Below are 15,928 nucleotides of genomic sequence, written 5' to 3' on the forward strand. Positions count from 1 at the left end.
AATTGTGCCAAGAAATGTGAGAGAATAGCTCTCCTATGGCTCGCTTCCCTGATGAACCCTTGTCTTGAGCAGCAATCCCGGTTGAGGCACGTGTTCCTGTTGTCTTCTTCTTTTTCTTTTCTTTTCTTTTGGCGTATAACAATAGAGGATGTTTATAATAGAGGATGTTTATAATAAAGCGAGTGCACCACACCACCTTATTGACGCGTCTTTGTTTCCGAGTTCTATAAGCCTCACGAGAACTATCTTGCTTATAGTGCTAGCGTCCGAAGTAAGGGCATCGTTCGTTCGTTAGCCCATGCTATTTCCTAATTCGTGAAAGTAGCCAACGGTAGTAAGCCAACGAGCAGATTGAGGCTCAGCCACCTTATTCGGAAAAAGTAGTCGTCTATAGGCCTTACCATAGGTTAGGTTAGGACGAGTACCAGCCTTAGTCAACCCAGCCTGATAGGTTCTAGGTTCCTAAAAGTTAAGACCCAGCCTAACCCTAAAAATATAGGTTTAGGCTGAGTTTAAATTAGGTTAAAGTCTTAGCCCTATTTTATGTTATTATAGTAATATTCTTAGTAGATTTTAGAAAGATGATAAGATTAATTATATAGAAACTACTTGAATGAAAAGAAGCTTCCTCCTAATAGTAGGAAATTTTCTAGTCTGCTTTAAAGTTTACATTATCTACTAGGTTCTAGGTTAATTTGTTAAAATATTAAACTAATACTAATAGGTTAGGACTATTAAAGGTGTAAACCTAGCCTAGCCTATAATCTAGCTCAGTCTATAACCTACTAGGTGGACCTAACCTATATTAAGGTCTAGTCGTCGACTGACCGCTGCCGCTATAGCTGCCGAGATGGACAGCTTCCGATACTACTCTATAATATATCTACTTATAGTATGACAACCATAGACTATTAGCCTAAACACGGGGCCATTCCCCGGAATACGTCGTATCTTTCCCGTTCAACGTCTATCACTTACTCGAAAAAACTATGCGGATTGGCTTCACGGTGGTGGAGACACTGCACAGCTGTGGGCCGGCTCGCAGATTCAGGATCCGGATAATCACAAGAAACCTCCACGTTGCTGAGAGTGGGACATAACCTCCGAGGGCACGTTTTGTCCAAGAGAGGCCCCGGGACCCCAACGGCAAGCATTTTTACCCCAGAAATTTGACCAAGTTGCGCATCGAGGTCCTCGCCGACCCATTTCACCGCTTATGCGCGGTCTTCTTCACGAATCAAAATGACCAGGTATCTCGACAATGCTCTGGGCCCTGAACGCCTTGCAAGAGGCTGGATTGGAGACGAAGTGAAGAGGATATGCACATGTCAGGCACAAAGAAGCCGCCAGTGCTTCGTTCGGCTGGGTTTCTGACGAAGAACAACATGTAGAGTTGAATGGCTACATGTTTAAATTCTTAAGAAGCGACTGATATGTCCCGTGGATGTCGTTCTCTCGGTTCTCCTCGCTGTCAGTCTTGGAGTCTTATACCCATAGCTACCTTCACAATTGTAGTAACGTCCATTTACAAGCTCTGCCTTCGTACCTTGAGCACACACGGCACGATGGCGGACCTTGAGCCCGTTGCTATCATCGGCATCGGCTGCCGCCTTCCAGGAGGCGTAGGAAACGCCGAAGACTTCTGGCGACTCTTGAGCGAAGGTGGCTCAGGATGGTCAGTTGTGCCGAAGGACCGTTGGAATGTTGATTCATTCTACCACCCTGATGGCACCTCCATCCAATCATACAACACTAAAAGCGGATACTTCATGTCGCAGGACGTCACAGATTTCGACTCGAGGTTCTTCGGCTTTGCACACCACGAGGCCGACGTCACAGATCCCCAGCAGAGGATTCTCTTAGAGACGACATTCGAAGCCTTGGAGAATGCCGGAATCCCTATGGAGAGCATCAAGGGCTCCGACACCGCAGTATATGCCGCCCTCTTCGCGCGCGACTACGATCGGATCGGATACAAGAACCTCGAGGGTTTGTCACAATTCCACATTCCCGGAACAGGAGAAGCTATCATTGCGAATCGTGTGTCGCATTTCTTCGATCTTCGGGGTATCTCAATGACTATTGATACTGGCTGTGTAAGTTCACGGATGCTCGCTCGCAAGGTGAGCCCGGGGCTGACAACACTGCTGCGTAAAAGTCTGGTAGCTTGGTCGCGCTTCACGAAGCCTGCACTGCTCTTAGAACAGGACAGTCTCGGATAGCCATTGTTGGCGGCACAGAAGTCCTCTTGCACCCTGATCAAAATGTCATTATGAGCTCAGGCGGGTACGTTCACTCAATTTTGGTTTAAACGGTAACCTTTCGTTGCAGCCCTGACTGACTGGCTTCACTCTTCCAGTATGCTCAACCCAGATGGCAAGTGTTATACATTCGATAGCAGAGGAGCCGGATACGGTCGCGGAGAAGGCGTTGCTGTCGTCATCGTTAAGCGGCTGAAAGACGCACTTGCAGACGGCGACACCGTCCACGCCATCGTTCGGAACTCCGGCGCCAACCAAGATGGCAAGACTAATGGAGTCACGCTCCCGAACCCGGATGCCCAGGAGGCTCTGATCCGGAGAGTGTACGGCGATGTGCATCTCGACCCTGCCGAGACTCCATATGTGGAGGCCCACGGTACGGGTACTAAGGCGGGTGATGTCGCCGAGGTGCAATCCCTGGGCAACGTCTTCACTGAGAAGACCAGGACCCGGAACTTGTATGTGGGCTCAGTTAAGACCAACATTGGCCACACGGAGGCGACCAGTGGTCTCGCCGGCTTGATCAAGTCGATTCTGGTCCTCAAACACCAGCAGATCCCACCCAACCTGAACTTCATCGAGCAGAAGCCAGGCCTCAACCTGGACGAGAGGCAGATTTCGGTAATTGCTCTTATGCATCTGCATGCCATACATCATCATCGTACTTACCTTCTTTGTTAGGTGCCACTAGATCTTGTCCCTCTGCTCCCTGAGGGTTCAAAAGGCGCTCACAGAGTGTCGCTCAACTCCTTCGGTTATGGTGGTACCAACTGTCACGTTATCCTTGAATCGCTGGACCAGTACCTTTCTGACCATATTGGGTATCTGACTAAGGGAGCTGTGAACGGAGCTGTGAACGGAGCTGTCAACGGAGCTGTCAACGGAGCTACGAATGGAATTGTCAACGGTGCCAGTGGTCATTCTGCTACAAACAACAGCGAAAAGAATGGTGTCCAACTGGCCAACGGCACAAATGGCGTCAATGGAAGCCATGGCAGCAATGGAGCTGAAGAGAAAAGCACGGCGGCAGCAGAGGGCATGCCGCTCATCTTCCCTCTGTCTGCCACCTCAGAGGCTGCCCTGGACGAGATGCCGGCACAGATCCAGAAGTGGCTTTCGGGCCCAGACGATTCTACTTCCGACTTGAGTGACCTTTCCTACACCCTTGCTTGCCGTAGGTCGCTCTTCAAGTGGAGGAAAGCCTTCGTGGCTTCCGACGTGGCCGAGCTCACAGCAGCACTGGGCGAAGGCAAGATCTCCAAGACCCGTTCAGCACCATCAGCCAAGGTTGCATTCGTCTTCACTGGACAAGGTGCTCAGTGGGCAGGTATGGGAGTTGAGCTCATAGGTTCCTCCCAAGTCTTCAAGAGTTCCATCGAGAGCTCGTCTCAGTTACTCAAGAGCCTGGGTTGCGGGTGGGACCTGGTCCAGGAGTTGAGCAAATCTGCCGCAGAGAAGTCACGGATCAACGAGAGCGAGCTTGCGCAACCTCTAACTACCATCATCCAGATGGCGCTGGTGGATCTGCTCTCTCATTACGATGTCAAGCCCAACTTTGTTGCCGGACACAGCTCTGGTGAAATTGCCGCTGCCTACGCTGCTGGGGCCCTTGCCCGAGAAGCCGCAGTCAAGGCGTAAGTGACGTCCTTTGAGCACTCGACCTGCTTTGATACTTGCCTCAGATATATACTGACACTGTCTTTAGCTCGTACCTTCGAGGTCTACAGTCCGCGATTGCCAAGAAGCTCAACGAGTTGCCCGGATCTATGCTGGCCACAGGCTATGGCGAACAGGCAGCGCTCCAGACAATCAAGGCAGCCAATTTTGACAGTGAGATGGGTCGCGTGGTAGTTGCCTGCGTCAACAGCCCTGCCAGCACGACTCTTTCTGGAGACGAGCCTGCCATGCATTACGTCTCGGAGATGCTCCGAACTGGAGGCGTGTTCATACGCAAACTCAAGGTCGAAACAGCCTACCACTCCCATCACATGGAGAAAGTGGCTTCCTCCTACTTGAAGTCACTCGAAGGACTCTCCAGCACTGAGACCAAGTCCGATGTTGAGTTCCATTCGTCTGTAACCGGGCAGATGAAGATTTCCGACTTCGGGCCTACATACTGGGTTGAGAACCTGGTGTCCCAAGTATGAATGCGCTTCTCTTTCAACACTTTGACGCTTACTGATGCCGAACAGGTTCGTTTCAACGACGCTATGACAGCTCTGCTCAAGAGTATGGCAGCAACAGGCCCCCCTGACGCTGCCAACATCTTAATCGAGATCGGGCCGCACTCCGCCCTCCAGGGCCCCATTAACCAGATCCTCAATTCTATCCCTGGATTCAAGTCCGCCTATATGGCACCTCTCTCTCGAGGCAAGAACTCAATCTCTTCCTTCTCGGCAGCCACAGCCCGACTCTTTGAGCTTGGCGCAAAGGTGAACTTCGAGAAGCTGTTCACCAAGCCTCGACGTGTCATTGACAATCTTATGCCATACCCGTGGGATCATCGGGTCAAGCATTGGGCCGAGTCGAGACTCAGCCGTGACCATCGTCTTCGCAGCTTCCCGTATCATGACCTCCTCGGTGTGTATGATGTTATGAGTCCAATTGAGGAGCCTCGCTGGCGCCACCACCTCAGCATTCAGAGGCTGCCTTGGCTCAAGGACCATGTCGTCGATGGCATGACCATCTTCCCAGGCTCTGGCTACAGCGCCATGATTACAGAGGCCATGAAGCAGCTCGTGCAGCTGAAGAAGCCCGACTCTGAGGCCAAGATTGCTAACACCATCATCCGCGATGTGCGCATTTCCCGTCCCATCATCCTGCCTGTCGAATCGACCGATGGCCCCGGCGACGACATTGAGGTTCAGCTCATCCTCAGCCCTTCCAAAATTAGCGACGCCAACCCCTGGTACTCGATCCGCATCCTGTCTTTGCAGTCAGATGGAACATGGGCCGAGCACGTCTCTGGTACCGTCCGCGCTGAGCTTGAGTCTGCTAGCGTCACTGGCAAGGAGCGCAAAGCAACAGTCGACGAGGCCTTTGAAGCCTTTGAGAGGATCCAATCACGTGCTCAGGAAAAGATGAACATGGAGACCTTCTACGACGAACGAAGAGCAGCAGGCAACGACTGGGGCCCGAACTTCGCCCTTCTGTACGAGGCTCATATCGGGCCTTGGGTTGGATTCTCCAAGCTGAGAATTCCAGATATGGCCCAGTGCATGCCCGCAGGATATTTCCAACCGCACTTGATACATCCGACAACTCTCGACGCGTCAAATCACATGGTACCGGCCGTTTTCCACAGGGAAATCAAGAATGCTCCCCTTATGCCCATTACCACCGAAGAAGTGCTCTTCACTAACAATCTCTCAAGCAAGCCAGGCGATGAGATGATTGTTGCCATGGAGCTGAAGGCTGAGGGCAAGAGTCAAGCACGTGGAGATGTTTGGGTCTTCCAGAACGACTCCGTTACCGGGGAGGTGATGTTTGTGAGCTCCATGAGAGGCCTCGTCATGCGAGCTGTAGGTGAGGGAGCGAGCACGGATGCGTCTAAGCCGTTCCAGCGCAAGCACAACTACCAGGTGTACTGGAATGACGATCCAGATCATCTCGACAAAGCTTCTTTCGCACGCCTGGTTGAGCCACACTTTCCAAAGAACTCCTCACTCCTCAAACAGCTCAGCACTATCGAGAAGGCCACAGCTATTTACCTCAACAGGGTCAAGGATATGCCTGTGATCCAGAACCCAGAGACAGCGCCCCTGTTCTATCTGCGCGACTACTCACGTTGGATCTCCGACTATGTCAATTCCGATGCTTGCCGGAAGATCTGCGAATCTTTGAGTGACAGTGAGCAGGCTGAGGTCCTGGATCGATCTGATAGCTCTGACATTGAGGGCGAAATGCTCGGCCGTGTCGGCAGGAACCTTGCTGACATCCTATCAAACACCGCTGATCCGCTTGAGCTGCTTGTAGCTGACGATCTTTTCGAGCGATTCCACAATCAAGGTCCCTTGACACCATTGTATCAGCAGTTGGTGCAGTACGCAGGACTGTTGACTAACAAGAACGCGCAGATGGACGTCCTCGAAGTCGGCGCTGGAACCGGAAGTGCCACTCTGCCGCTATTCAATAGCATGGGCGAGGACGCATCGGACTTGGTCAAGAAATACACGTACACTGATATCTCGTCCGGTTTCTTCGAGACTGCTAAGGAGCGGCTAGACAGGTGGAAGTCTATCATTGAGTACAGGACGCTCGATGTCTCTCGAGATCCAGTGGATCAAGGCTACGAGGCGAATGCATATGATCTGGTTGTGGCCTCGAACGTCTTCCACGCAACAAAGTCGATCCGTGAGACCTTGACCAACGTCAGGAAGCTTTTGAAGCCTGGCGGCAGACTACTCTTTGTTGAGATCAACAACAGTACCGCAGGGGCCAGCCGCAGTCTTGGAACTATCTTCGGAACCTTGCCAGGGTAAGCGAACTCAGTCTAAGTGGACTCTTAAGATGTAATTGTTAACAACGTACTAGATGGTGGGACTCCGTCGACGGCAGAGAGGGCTCTCCGCTTCTGACGCCCGACCAATGGCATGAGCAGCTTCTCCAAACATCCTTCGGCGGCATTGAGTACTCCTCCCAAGATTGCGACGGTCCATTGGCCCGAGCCTCCTTCATTGTCTCCAAGGCCATTGAGGAACAGAAGCCATCTGACACAGCCTCACTCATCGACTCTGTGACAGTGATTCACAATCCTGTCTCGCCTGTGGGACAGTCAGCATCCACTACCCTCACTTCCGCGTTCCAACAAAAGGGGTTCTCTTCCAGTGTAAACTACAGTTGGGAGGCTCTTGCTGAAGTCGATGCAGAGGCTTGCGAGGGCACCATGTACGTGGTTCTTGACAGTGCGAACTCATCCGTCCTCGAGCACCCCACCCAGGAGATGTTTGATCGTTACCAGAACCTCCTTGTCAACTGCCGCAACCTTATCTGGATTTCTTTCCAGGAAGAGGGTGGACTAAAGGAGGGCTCCATCAAGGGTCTGGCGGGTGGTCTGGCTCGCGTTGTCCGACGTGAGAATGGAGGTGTCAAGCTTATCACTATTGACGTCAGGAACGTTCTCGGCACCGAGGATGATGTGAGCCGTTTTGTTCAGAAGGTTCAGGATGTTGCTCTTCAACTTCTAGCACCTGATGTCAACAACCGTGCGACAGTTGATGAGGAGTTCGCCCTCGATGGGGACAAGCTTCTCATCCCCAGGGCATACGCCGATAAGAAGTTCAACAACTGGACGGACCTCGTCAACGGGCGCGGCGACCTCTCCCTTCAACCTTTTAAGAACCCGGCCCTGCCACTGAGGATGGAAGTTGGCGCGCCAGGTCTCCTGAGCAGCATTCACTTCGTTCACGATACAGATGCCTCCTCTCCCCTAGGCAGCGAGCAGATCCAGATCGACTCCAAGGCCTTCGGTGTCAACTTCCGTGATGTCTTATGTGCCCTTGGCCAGCTGCAGAACGGTTCCTTCATGGGTGAATGTGCCGGCGTCGTCACGGCTGTTGGCTCCGGCGAGTTCGTGCAGCGCACTTACAAGGTGGGTGATCGCGTTGTTGGCATGCACGCTCAGCCGTTTGCCAGCTACTCTCGGTTGAACGGATACGATGCGCATGTTCTGCCGGACGACATAAGCTTCGCGGATGCTGCATCAATGCAAGTCGTCTTCACGACGGTTTACTACAGCTTTGTGAACATTGCACGCCTCGAGGCTGGTCAGTCGGTGTTGGTTCACTACGGCTCAGGAGGTGTCGGCCAGGCTGCAATCCAGCTTGCCAGGCATTTCGGCGCCGAGGTTTTCGTCACTGTTGGCAGTGAGGAGAAGAAGCAGTTCATTCTGGACCACTTCAATGTCCCCGAGAGCCACGTTCTCTCCTCTCGGTCTTCCCCACGCGACCTGAAGCGACACCTGCTACGACTGACACAGAACAAAGGTGTCAATGTCGTTCTCAACTCAGCGTCTGGTGAAATGTTGGCGGAGTCATGGGACTGTGTTGCCTCTTTCGGATTCCATATCGAGCTTGGCAAGACTGATATTGACAAAAACACGCATATCAGTATGGCTCCATTCAAGAGGAATGTCACCTTCTCCTCGGTCGATCTGGTCACCATTGCCAAGGAGCGCCCGAAGGTGTTCTACGATGTTTTGGACAAGACCATCGCTCTCTTCGCCAAGGGTGTGCTGAAGCCGGTCTATCCCCTCAACAAATTCCCCATCGATCAACTCGAGTCCGCTTTTAGGCTTATCTCAGAGAGAAAGCACATCGGCAAAGTGGTTCTGGACTGTGAACACGAAGAGAAAGTTCAAGCGGTTCTGCCTGCGCCCGCCCTTACCAAGCTGCAGTCGGAAGGCACATACATCATTGCAGGTGGCCTTGGTGCGATTGGCCGTATGTTGGTCACACACCTTGCTTCACGCCGTGCCGGGAATATCATTACGCTTTCGCGCGGAGATCTCGCCGATGAAGAGCGAATTCCGTGGCAGGCCGAGATTGCGAAGCTCGGAGCAAAGCTTCACGTCTTGAAATGCGACATCACCGACGAATCAAGCGTCCAAAAGGTTGCTGAGTACTGCCGGCAGTCTCTGCCTCCGGTTCGCGGAATCTTCCACGCTGGAATGGTCTTGAGGGTATGTACATGTTGCTTTTAACGCCCAGTATTACGCGCTAATACCTGCTGTATCTACGGGGCAAACTGACCATGACAATAGGATCGCCCGTTGGCCAAGATGACCGGGGATGAATGGAACGCAGTGCTCGGCCCCAAGGTTCGTGGAACCTTTAACTTGGACCAAGCTTTCAGCTCCCCAGATCTCGAGTTCTTCGTTACTCTGTCATCCATCGCCACCACATTCGGCAACCCAGGGCAAGGAAACTACAGTGCTGCCAACGCTTTCCAGGACTACTTTGTCACTCACCATGACAGGACAAACCCAACTCGTTACGTCTCTGTCGACCTTCCTGTTGTTGATGAAACGCAAGCACTCGCTCAGATCGAACTGGGGACCCGCAGCTTCATCCTGCAAGTGTCCATGCTCTTTGACGTTGGAGAACTCATGCAGCTGATGGATTACGCCATGAACCGCTCGCTCGAGCTGGAAAGGCCGTTCTTGCATGCACTCATGGGCTTTGACCGGAAGTCCATGAGCCAGGGCACGGGAGACGACCTTTTCTCTGCCCTGTTCCAGACGATTCCTCAGATGCAGACGTTGAGTTCTCAACATCCAAACGGCGCTGATGCCAAACAGGACATCGAGAGCCTCCTCACGGCCGCCAATAGCTTTGACGAGGCTGTGAAAGTGATCATGGAGACGGCCATTGAGAAATTCGTTAGGTTCCTCAACCTCGAGGCCGATGATGTTGGACCCGACCAGCCTCTCATATCTTATGGCCTTGACTCGCTTGTGTCCATCGAGTTAAAGAACTGGATGGTGCGCGCTTTTAAGGCCACTCTCCAGGTGTCAGAGCTGACTAGCTCCCGGAATATCGCACATCTGGCGGAACTTTTGGCGACCAGGTCCAAGATCCTTCCTGCCGGCCTCAGCAAGCAGACGCAAGATCAGAAACCTGCAAAGGATGAATCCGAGGGCAAAACAAACTTCCAAGAAGAGCAGGCTCTGCTTGCTCAACCGGACCACGCGGAAATCGAAACTCTGCCATGCTGCCCGCTACCGGCCAAGGAGGCCCGGCAGCCTGTCCCGAATCTGGTTCTTGGCCTGCAAAAACACCTCGAGAACATTTCTCATTTCGCTCACAGCGAAGAAGAGGTCGAGAGTCTTCGGTCAGCTATGAAGGAATTCCTTGCGCCGGGCAGTGTTGGAGAGCAGGTCTACCAAGAAATCCAGAAAGATGCCCGCGATCCTAAGGTCAGTAACTGGATCTCGAAGTTCCTGTCTGAGGGATACTACATGCCCATGCGACAAGCTCTTCAATACTGCAGCTTCATGGTTATGAACCACCCCGGTCCTGTGCAGCATACACAGGCCGATCGCGCTGCGTTGCTTGCTGAGACCGCTTTCCAATTCAAGCACAAAATCGATAACGGGACTTTGGAGCCCCTGTACATCTTGGAGACGCCTGTATGCCAGGCTCAGCTGCAGTGGATGTTCAACACCTATCGTCATCCCCAGATCGGGATAGACGAGATAAGGAAGACAGCAGGTGACTATTGTGTCGTGTTCAGACGTGGTCGACTCTTCCAGGTTCCTCTTCGAAACGGAGACGCTCCCGTGCGTTTCGACGCGCTGAGAGCCACGATGGCAGCTATCCTTGACCATGTCCAGGACGAGGGGACCTGGGCTGGTATCTTGACCAGCGATACCCGTGACTCATGGGCCAAGGTAAGTAAATCGTCCATCCACGCGACTCACTGAAAGACCTCGCTACTTTCTTCTCGATATGTGACTAAGTTCTCAATCCAGATTCGCACCGAGCTGTTAGCAGTCAGCCCTGCCAACGCTCACTACTTCCAAGTAATCGAGGAGGCCGCATTTGCGATAAACCTTGATGACAGCAGCCCAACCAACTTTACCGAGATTGCAAAGCAATGCAAGATGGGCAGCGGCTTCAATCGCTGGCACGACAAGCCTATGCAGTTTATCGTTACTGCAAACGGCCAGTCCGGCCTTCTCGTTGAGCACTCATACCTCGATGGCACGACGCCTGCGGCGCTCTACGACCGCATGCGTGACGCCATTGCGGCTTACAAGCCGACCGGCCAGGCGACGCCGCAAGTGCCATCACCGGAGGAGATTCCACTGGTTCTGCCTTCCAGTCTTCACAAGCACATCTCCTTTCTTCGCGAACAATGGCTTAGCAATAATGCTCTCCGCGACTTCATCTCGTATGAGCTTCCAACTCTCAGTGGCCAGATCCTCGGCCAGAGCAAGGTTCCCATCAAGAGCGGATACGACGTCCTGTGTCAACTGGCATTCTTCCTGTACAATGGACAGCGCGTCGTTCCCAACTGGCAGCCTGTGATGCTGTCACATTTCCACGACGGTCGCCATGATATGGTTCAGATGGCGTCACCAAAGGTGCGAGCCTTCTGCGAGGCCGTGGTGGCTACCGGCGAGGACGAGGTGCCGATCCTGCAGAAGCGCAACCTGATGATTGAGGCGGCGCGTGATCTCAGCCGGCGGTTGAGCGAGGCCAAGGATGGTAAGGGATTCTTCCGGCTGTTCGTGACAATCGAGCAGCGATGGCCGAAGGGTCAGCCTAGGCCGAGGGTATTTGACGATAGCCTCCAGAAGAGGACGATGGAGTTCCCAGTGAGCAACATCAATCATAACAGCGTGGAATCTGTGACTACACCGCTGGATCCTCATGCACTGAGGATCAGGTACACTATCCATGATGACCAGTGAGTTTTCCGGTCCCTGATCCTTTCCCATATCGGAACAAATGCTAACGAACGGGCCTCGCAGCACCCTTATGAGCCTGAACTGTCCTACAGGGGCGGCTGACAAGCTCATCGAAGCCGTCAACGAAGCGGCCATCATCATCCGGGAGCTGAGCCTTGCCAGGTAAATTTCGAAGGAATTGTCTGCTGATTGTCCTTTGTTAGAGATAAGCAAGTGAAGGGTTGATCTTACTTTCGCCAAGGTTCAGGTGATGTGTCATGTATGTTTGAAAGCTATAGCGTTCTACTGTATATACCCACTAGTCAATCTTTTTGTGCTTCTCTGTTTCATTCTTCACTGTGTTCAACAGTCCACTTTACTCGCGGTCAATGGTATTTCGGCCCTTTAGCATCTTATCCAGGCTACTGAGTTGCTCAAAAGCAGGTGCGATCCAGATGACTGGCGAAAGGGCGGAAGCAAAGAAGGCTGCAGGGGCGAGGCTGTTTTTATCGCCAAGTTTAGAAGCTCTATCGTTTATATGTGCTCCTATAAGGGCCGATCAAACCCATGCCGTGTAAGCGAGCTGCAGGATGCCTGGACTACATCAAGCACCTTTGCAAGAGAGAGTTCCGCGGCAGGCAAATCCGTGTAGGAGGTTGTAGGAAGGGATACGGACATGGAGCGCTTTCGGATAGCATTTGCAATGGAAATCATGACTATGAGCGACGATGTTTCGGATAGGGGATTTCTTCCAACTATTTCATAGCGCGAATAGAAGGACTGGTCCCTTTCTATAGCAACACTCGTCTATAAACGTCCATAGCAGGGCCAACCGCATGTGCCTCCTCTTCATCGCTACGGGTCTGACTTTCGTCTCCGTCATCCGTGTCCCAGTCATCCGAGTCTTCTGAACCTTCCGAGCTCGAGGTTTCTGTATCTCCGAGAGCATATCTCAGGTCAATTAGAGCCATGTCTCGCTCAAGCTGTGCTAGCTCAGTGGTGCGGTCCCCCTCTTGATAAAACCAGTGCAAGTCCTCGTACAACCTTTATAGTGCGCGAATGTCGCTGTGAGAAAACTTGTTATGGTCTCCCACCTGTAAAATCCGGAGGGGCTCGTTCCAGGCCCGTCTTATAATCGGTTCCATGCGCGATGCAACCTCATCATTCTGTTGCATGTGCCACAAGTTATCCGAGAAGCTACCCAAGGCACTTATCGTCGATCTTAGATCTATAGGTCCGAAGGCTTGAGCCATCATGTTTTATTATTGAACCTCTTTACACTCTGTCTTTTCTGTGTCAACATGGACACCTTCCAATCAGACTCCGCAGGGATTTCTGTGGGAAGGCGGAAATATGGTCTAGTCTGGTCTAAGGTCACCCTGACACCTCTTCCAGATGTATAGATGCTTGTGTCCTCAGTCGCGAGCGCTCTATAATAGTGATCGGTGCGAAGAACGAAAGATCTATCTCGTATTAGTATAGTTTAAATGGGAAGGCGACTAACTATCTAAAATATAGCAGCCTAGCTCGCCTCCTAGCTCTTCTCCTTCTTCACAAATATTATTATTAATTCCTCTTTATTGTCTAATCCAGGTCTTTAATAGGTCTATGTAGACTAATCCCGCTTTAAGAGGGGAAATCCCCTTCCAGGAAAACCCTCGCCTTGCCAATTTGAATTAGCGTACTTCTCTCTATTGGCGAATTTGACTACGCCGCTTTTTGGCAAGCACTCGAGCATGTATGAGATCTCTCTGTCTCTTTCTTTCCTATGGCTCTGTTCTTGTTTATATACAAATTTATGATGCATTTGATCTCCGTAAGACCCTTTTCCATGATTTCAAATCACTCATTGATTTCCAAGCATTGCAAATGCTGATACAATGGCAATTTTATGACAGGACTCACTGGAGTCCCTCACAGAGTTTAGTATCCATTTTTGTTAGCGCGTCACCTTTTACGTGAGTTGGTACGCGCTAGAATCATTAGCACCAACGCTCTCCTACGAGCCGTATACTTTCCTCGTCATCATCTCCAATCCGCCGTCGTCCTAATAGTCTGTCCCTAGTATATCGGACCCTTCTATCCTTTCTACCTTCGAATGTGCTCATTCTACGTGAGTCTAGGGTCGAGCTAGGCCTCTAAGATTTTACTCGCTCTCTTTTCTATGGTAACGTCGTGACCTTAAATCGTTATTATACTTACGAAGTCCTCACTTACACGGCGGTTACTCCTTGTAAAGTGAATGAGCTAGTATCTCTCTGGGGCGAAGGTTGCCCCGTTGTTTACGGCCTGTACTTTAATTTTCCCGAGTAGGTCTGCGAGATAGAATAGGAGTAGGATTAGCGAGAGTAGTAAGCCTTAAAGAATTCTCCTGAGAGTAGTTACCCACTCACTCGTATAGTTATTAAAGGCGGGTCGCGTACGTCTCGCATGCACGAAGCATTCAATCGTAAGGACTAACTAAAGCTCTACGCTTGTTCCGTAGTATCTCCACTAGCCTTACCTACGGAGTATTATTAAATACTCCCGCGAGGTTAAGGCCCAGTAGAAATACCACGTATCTAGGCCGGGCGCTCCACGCAGTCTATATATATGCGAATATTGGGCCAATCGCTAATAGTGTCGATCTGTCTTTCCTTGCTCCTATTTAAATCTAGGGAATCATCTCCTGCTGTTCGGCTGCGAGACTTAGGTATTGCGCTAGGAATTTCTCTACCATCTTCGCTATAGTGTTCTCGAGCGTGATATGTCGACATCTTTCTAGGAGGTTATAGTCTTTTTCACCTTCTTTCCTTAGGAATACTATTATTAAGTCTCTTAAGCTTTGAGGAAGAGAACCGCCTGTGACTAGTTAGCGGATCGCCTGCGTAACTCCAGGTGTAATCTTATCCTTTAGGTCCTTGAGGACTCTATTTAGGATTTCGTGTGGCCCTAGTGCCTTCCCCGTTGGGAATCTCCTGAGACTATCCTGTATTTCCTCTTTAAGGATCGTAGAAGTGTCTAGCTAGCGACTTAGTCGCGTATCAGCTATTATCTACCTTGTCTCTCTAGGAAAAAGCTTCTCTACGAGAATCTCTACTTTCGCTTCGTTCTGGTCCTGTAGCGGTGCTCCTTCCTGCCGCCGGAGCGTAGGAATATTAGGGTCCTTATGCGCCTTACCTACTTTTTACTTACTCTACCGTATAAGTTGCCAGAGGCTGACATACCCCCTATTATAGTCACTATCAGCTTATTTGAGGGTCTTTCTCTAGTTCACATATGTATTCGCCCTGAGTTCCCTTTAAAGACTATTTATTAGCGCTCTTACCGTACCCGGTCTTTTTTATAGTTGCCTGCTGTAAGTCTACGCCTTGCGCGCCTCACCCCTGCTAGGAGCTCTACGGCTCTTAGGGACTAGTCAGGCCTACTATCCTAATATATCCGGGTCCTCGGACAGTACTACGGGAGAAGCCTTATTAGTAAGTGTTCAAGTGCTAGTAGTGGGTCGCTCGCCTAGTCCTATACTTCTACATTCATTATACTTTTAAGTCCCTTAGAGTCTAGCTTAGCGGTCGCGTAGTACTTACGCTCCTCTTATAGGTATACCTAGCTATGACTATCTAGTCGGATTTCGATCGGGATGTAGACCCAAGTCTAGGCACCACGTAATGTGCCACGCGTCTTAAGTCGCGTTTACCAACTATTCCTCCTCTTCCACACATAACTACTCGTACAAATACTCATTTCAATAGCTAAAATGGCATTAAATCAAGAGACCAAACTACTACAAGTAACATCTAACCATTAAACTCGCTGATATCGTAGTATTCGCGCCGCTGCAGCAGTAAATGACGTATAGTTAAACTTCAAGTCGTCGATATAAGGTGGCACTTCACGAGTAATTACTCGTAAACTACAGTAACTACTATTAAATAGATAAGAGTAAATGCTCGTACAATAGATACTTAACCTTGAGGCGGAAGGTATCACCGGTTGAACCCGTACAAGGTCTGTCACGGATCACCCGTAACAGAAGTACTAAGAGGCACGTGACTCGCAGGTATATCACACACGGGAAGCATCCGGAGCTTATAGCTCCTTACGCTTCGAGTCGATGTCACTTTTATGTATATAGTTGGATAGAGAACCTATAGAAAGACTCTAGAAGATCTCGCTCATCTCGTTCCTGATAAGGTCTTAGTTAGAACCTACGACTCCCTATAAGACTGTATCACCTAACTCCCGTCTATCGATAGTTACTCTAGCTACCGTACAATCCACTAAAGGGGAGTATATC

At 50.9% G+C, this 15,928-nt stretch overlaps 1 protein-coding gene across 1 annotated transcript; it reads left to right on the forward strand.

Moving 5' to 3' along the window:
- Positions 1-1,565: 1,565 nt before the first annotated feature.
- A1O9_11401 (uncharacterized protein) lies at positions 1,566-11,676 on the forward strand (the record flags this gene model as incomplete). The annotated part of the gene is made up of 9 exons (XM_013399694.1): positions 1,566-2,096; positions 2,159-2,286; positions 2,360-2,882; positions 2,943-3,895; positions 3,967-4,402; positions 4,454-6,738; positions 6,795-8,940; positions 9,022-10,650; positions 10,732-11,676. 9 exons carry the CDS (start codon positions 1,566-1,568, stop codon positions 11,674-11,676), a joined length of 9,576 nt encoding a protein of 3,191 aa, XP_013255148.1.
- Between the last annotated feature and the right edge of the window lie 4,252 nt (positions 11,677-15,928).

The sequence above is a fragment of the Exophiala aquamarina genome (genome assembly GCF_000709125.1).
Source record: "Exophiala aquamarina CBS 119918 chromosome Unknown aczIA-supercont1.17, whole genome shotgun sequence".
Taxonomy (NCBI): domain Eukaryota; kingdom Fungi; phylum Ascomycota; class Eurotiomycetes; order Chaetothyriales; family Herpotrichiellaceae; genus Exophiala; species Exophiala aquamarina.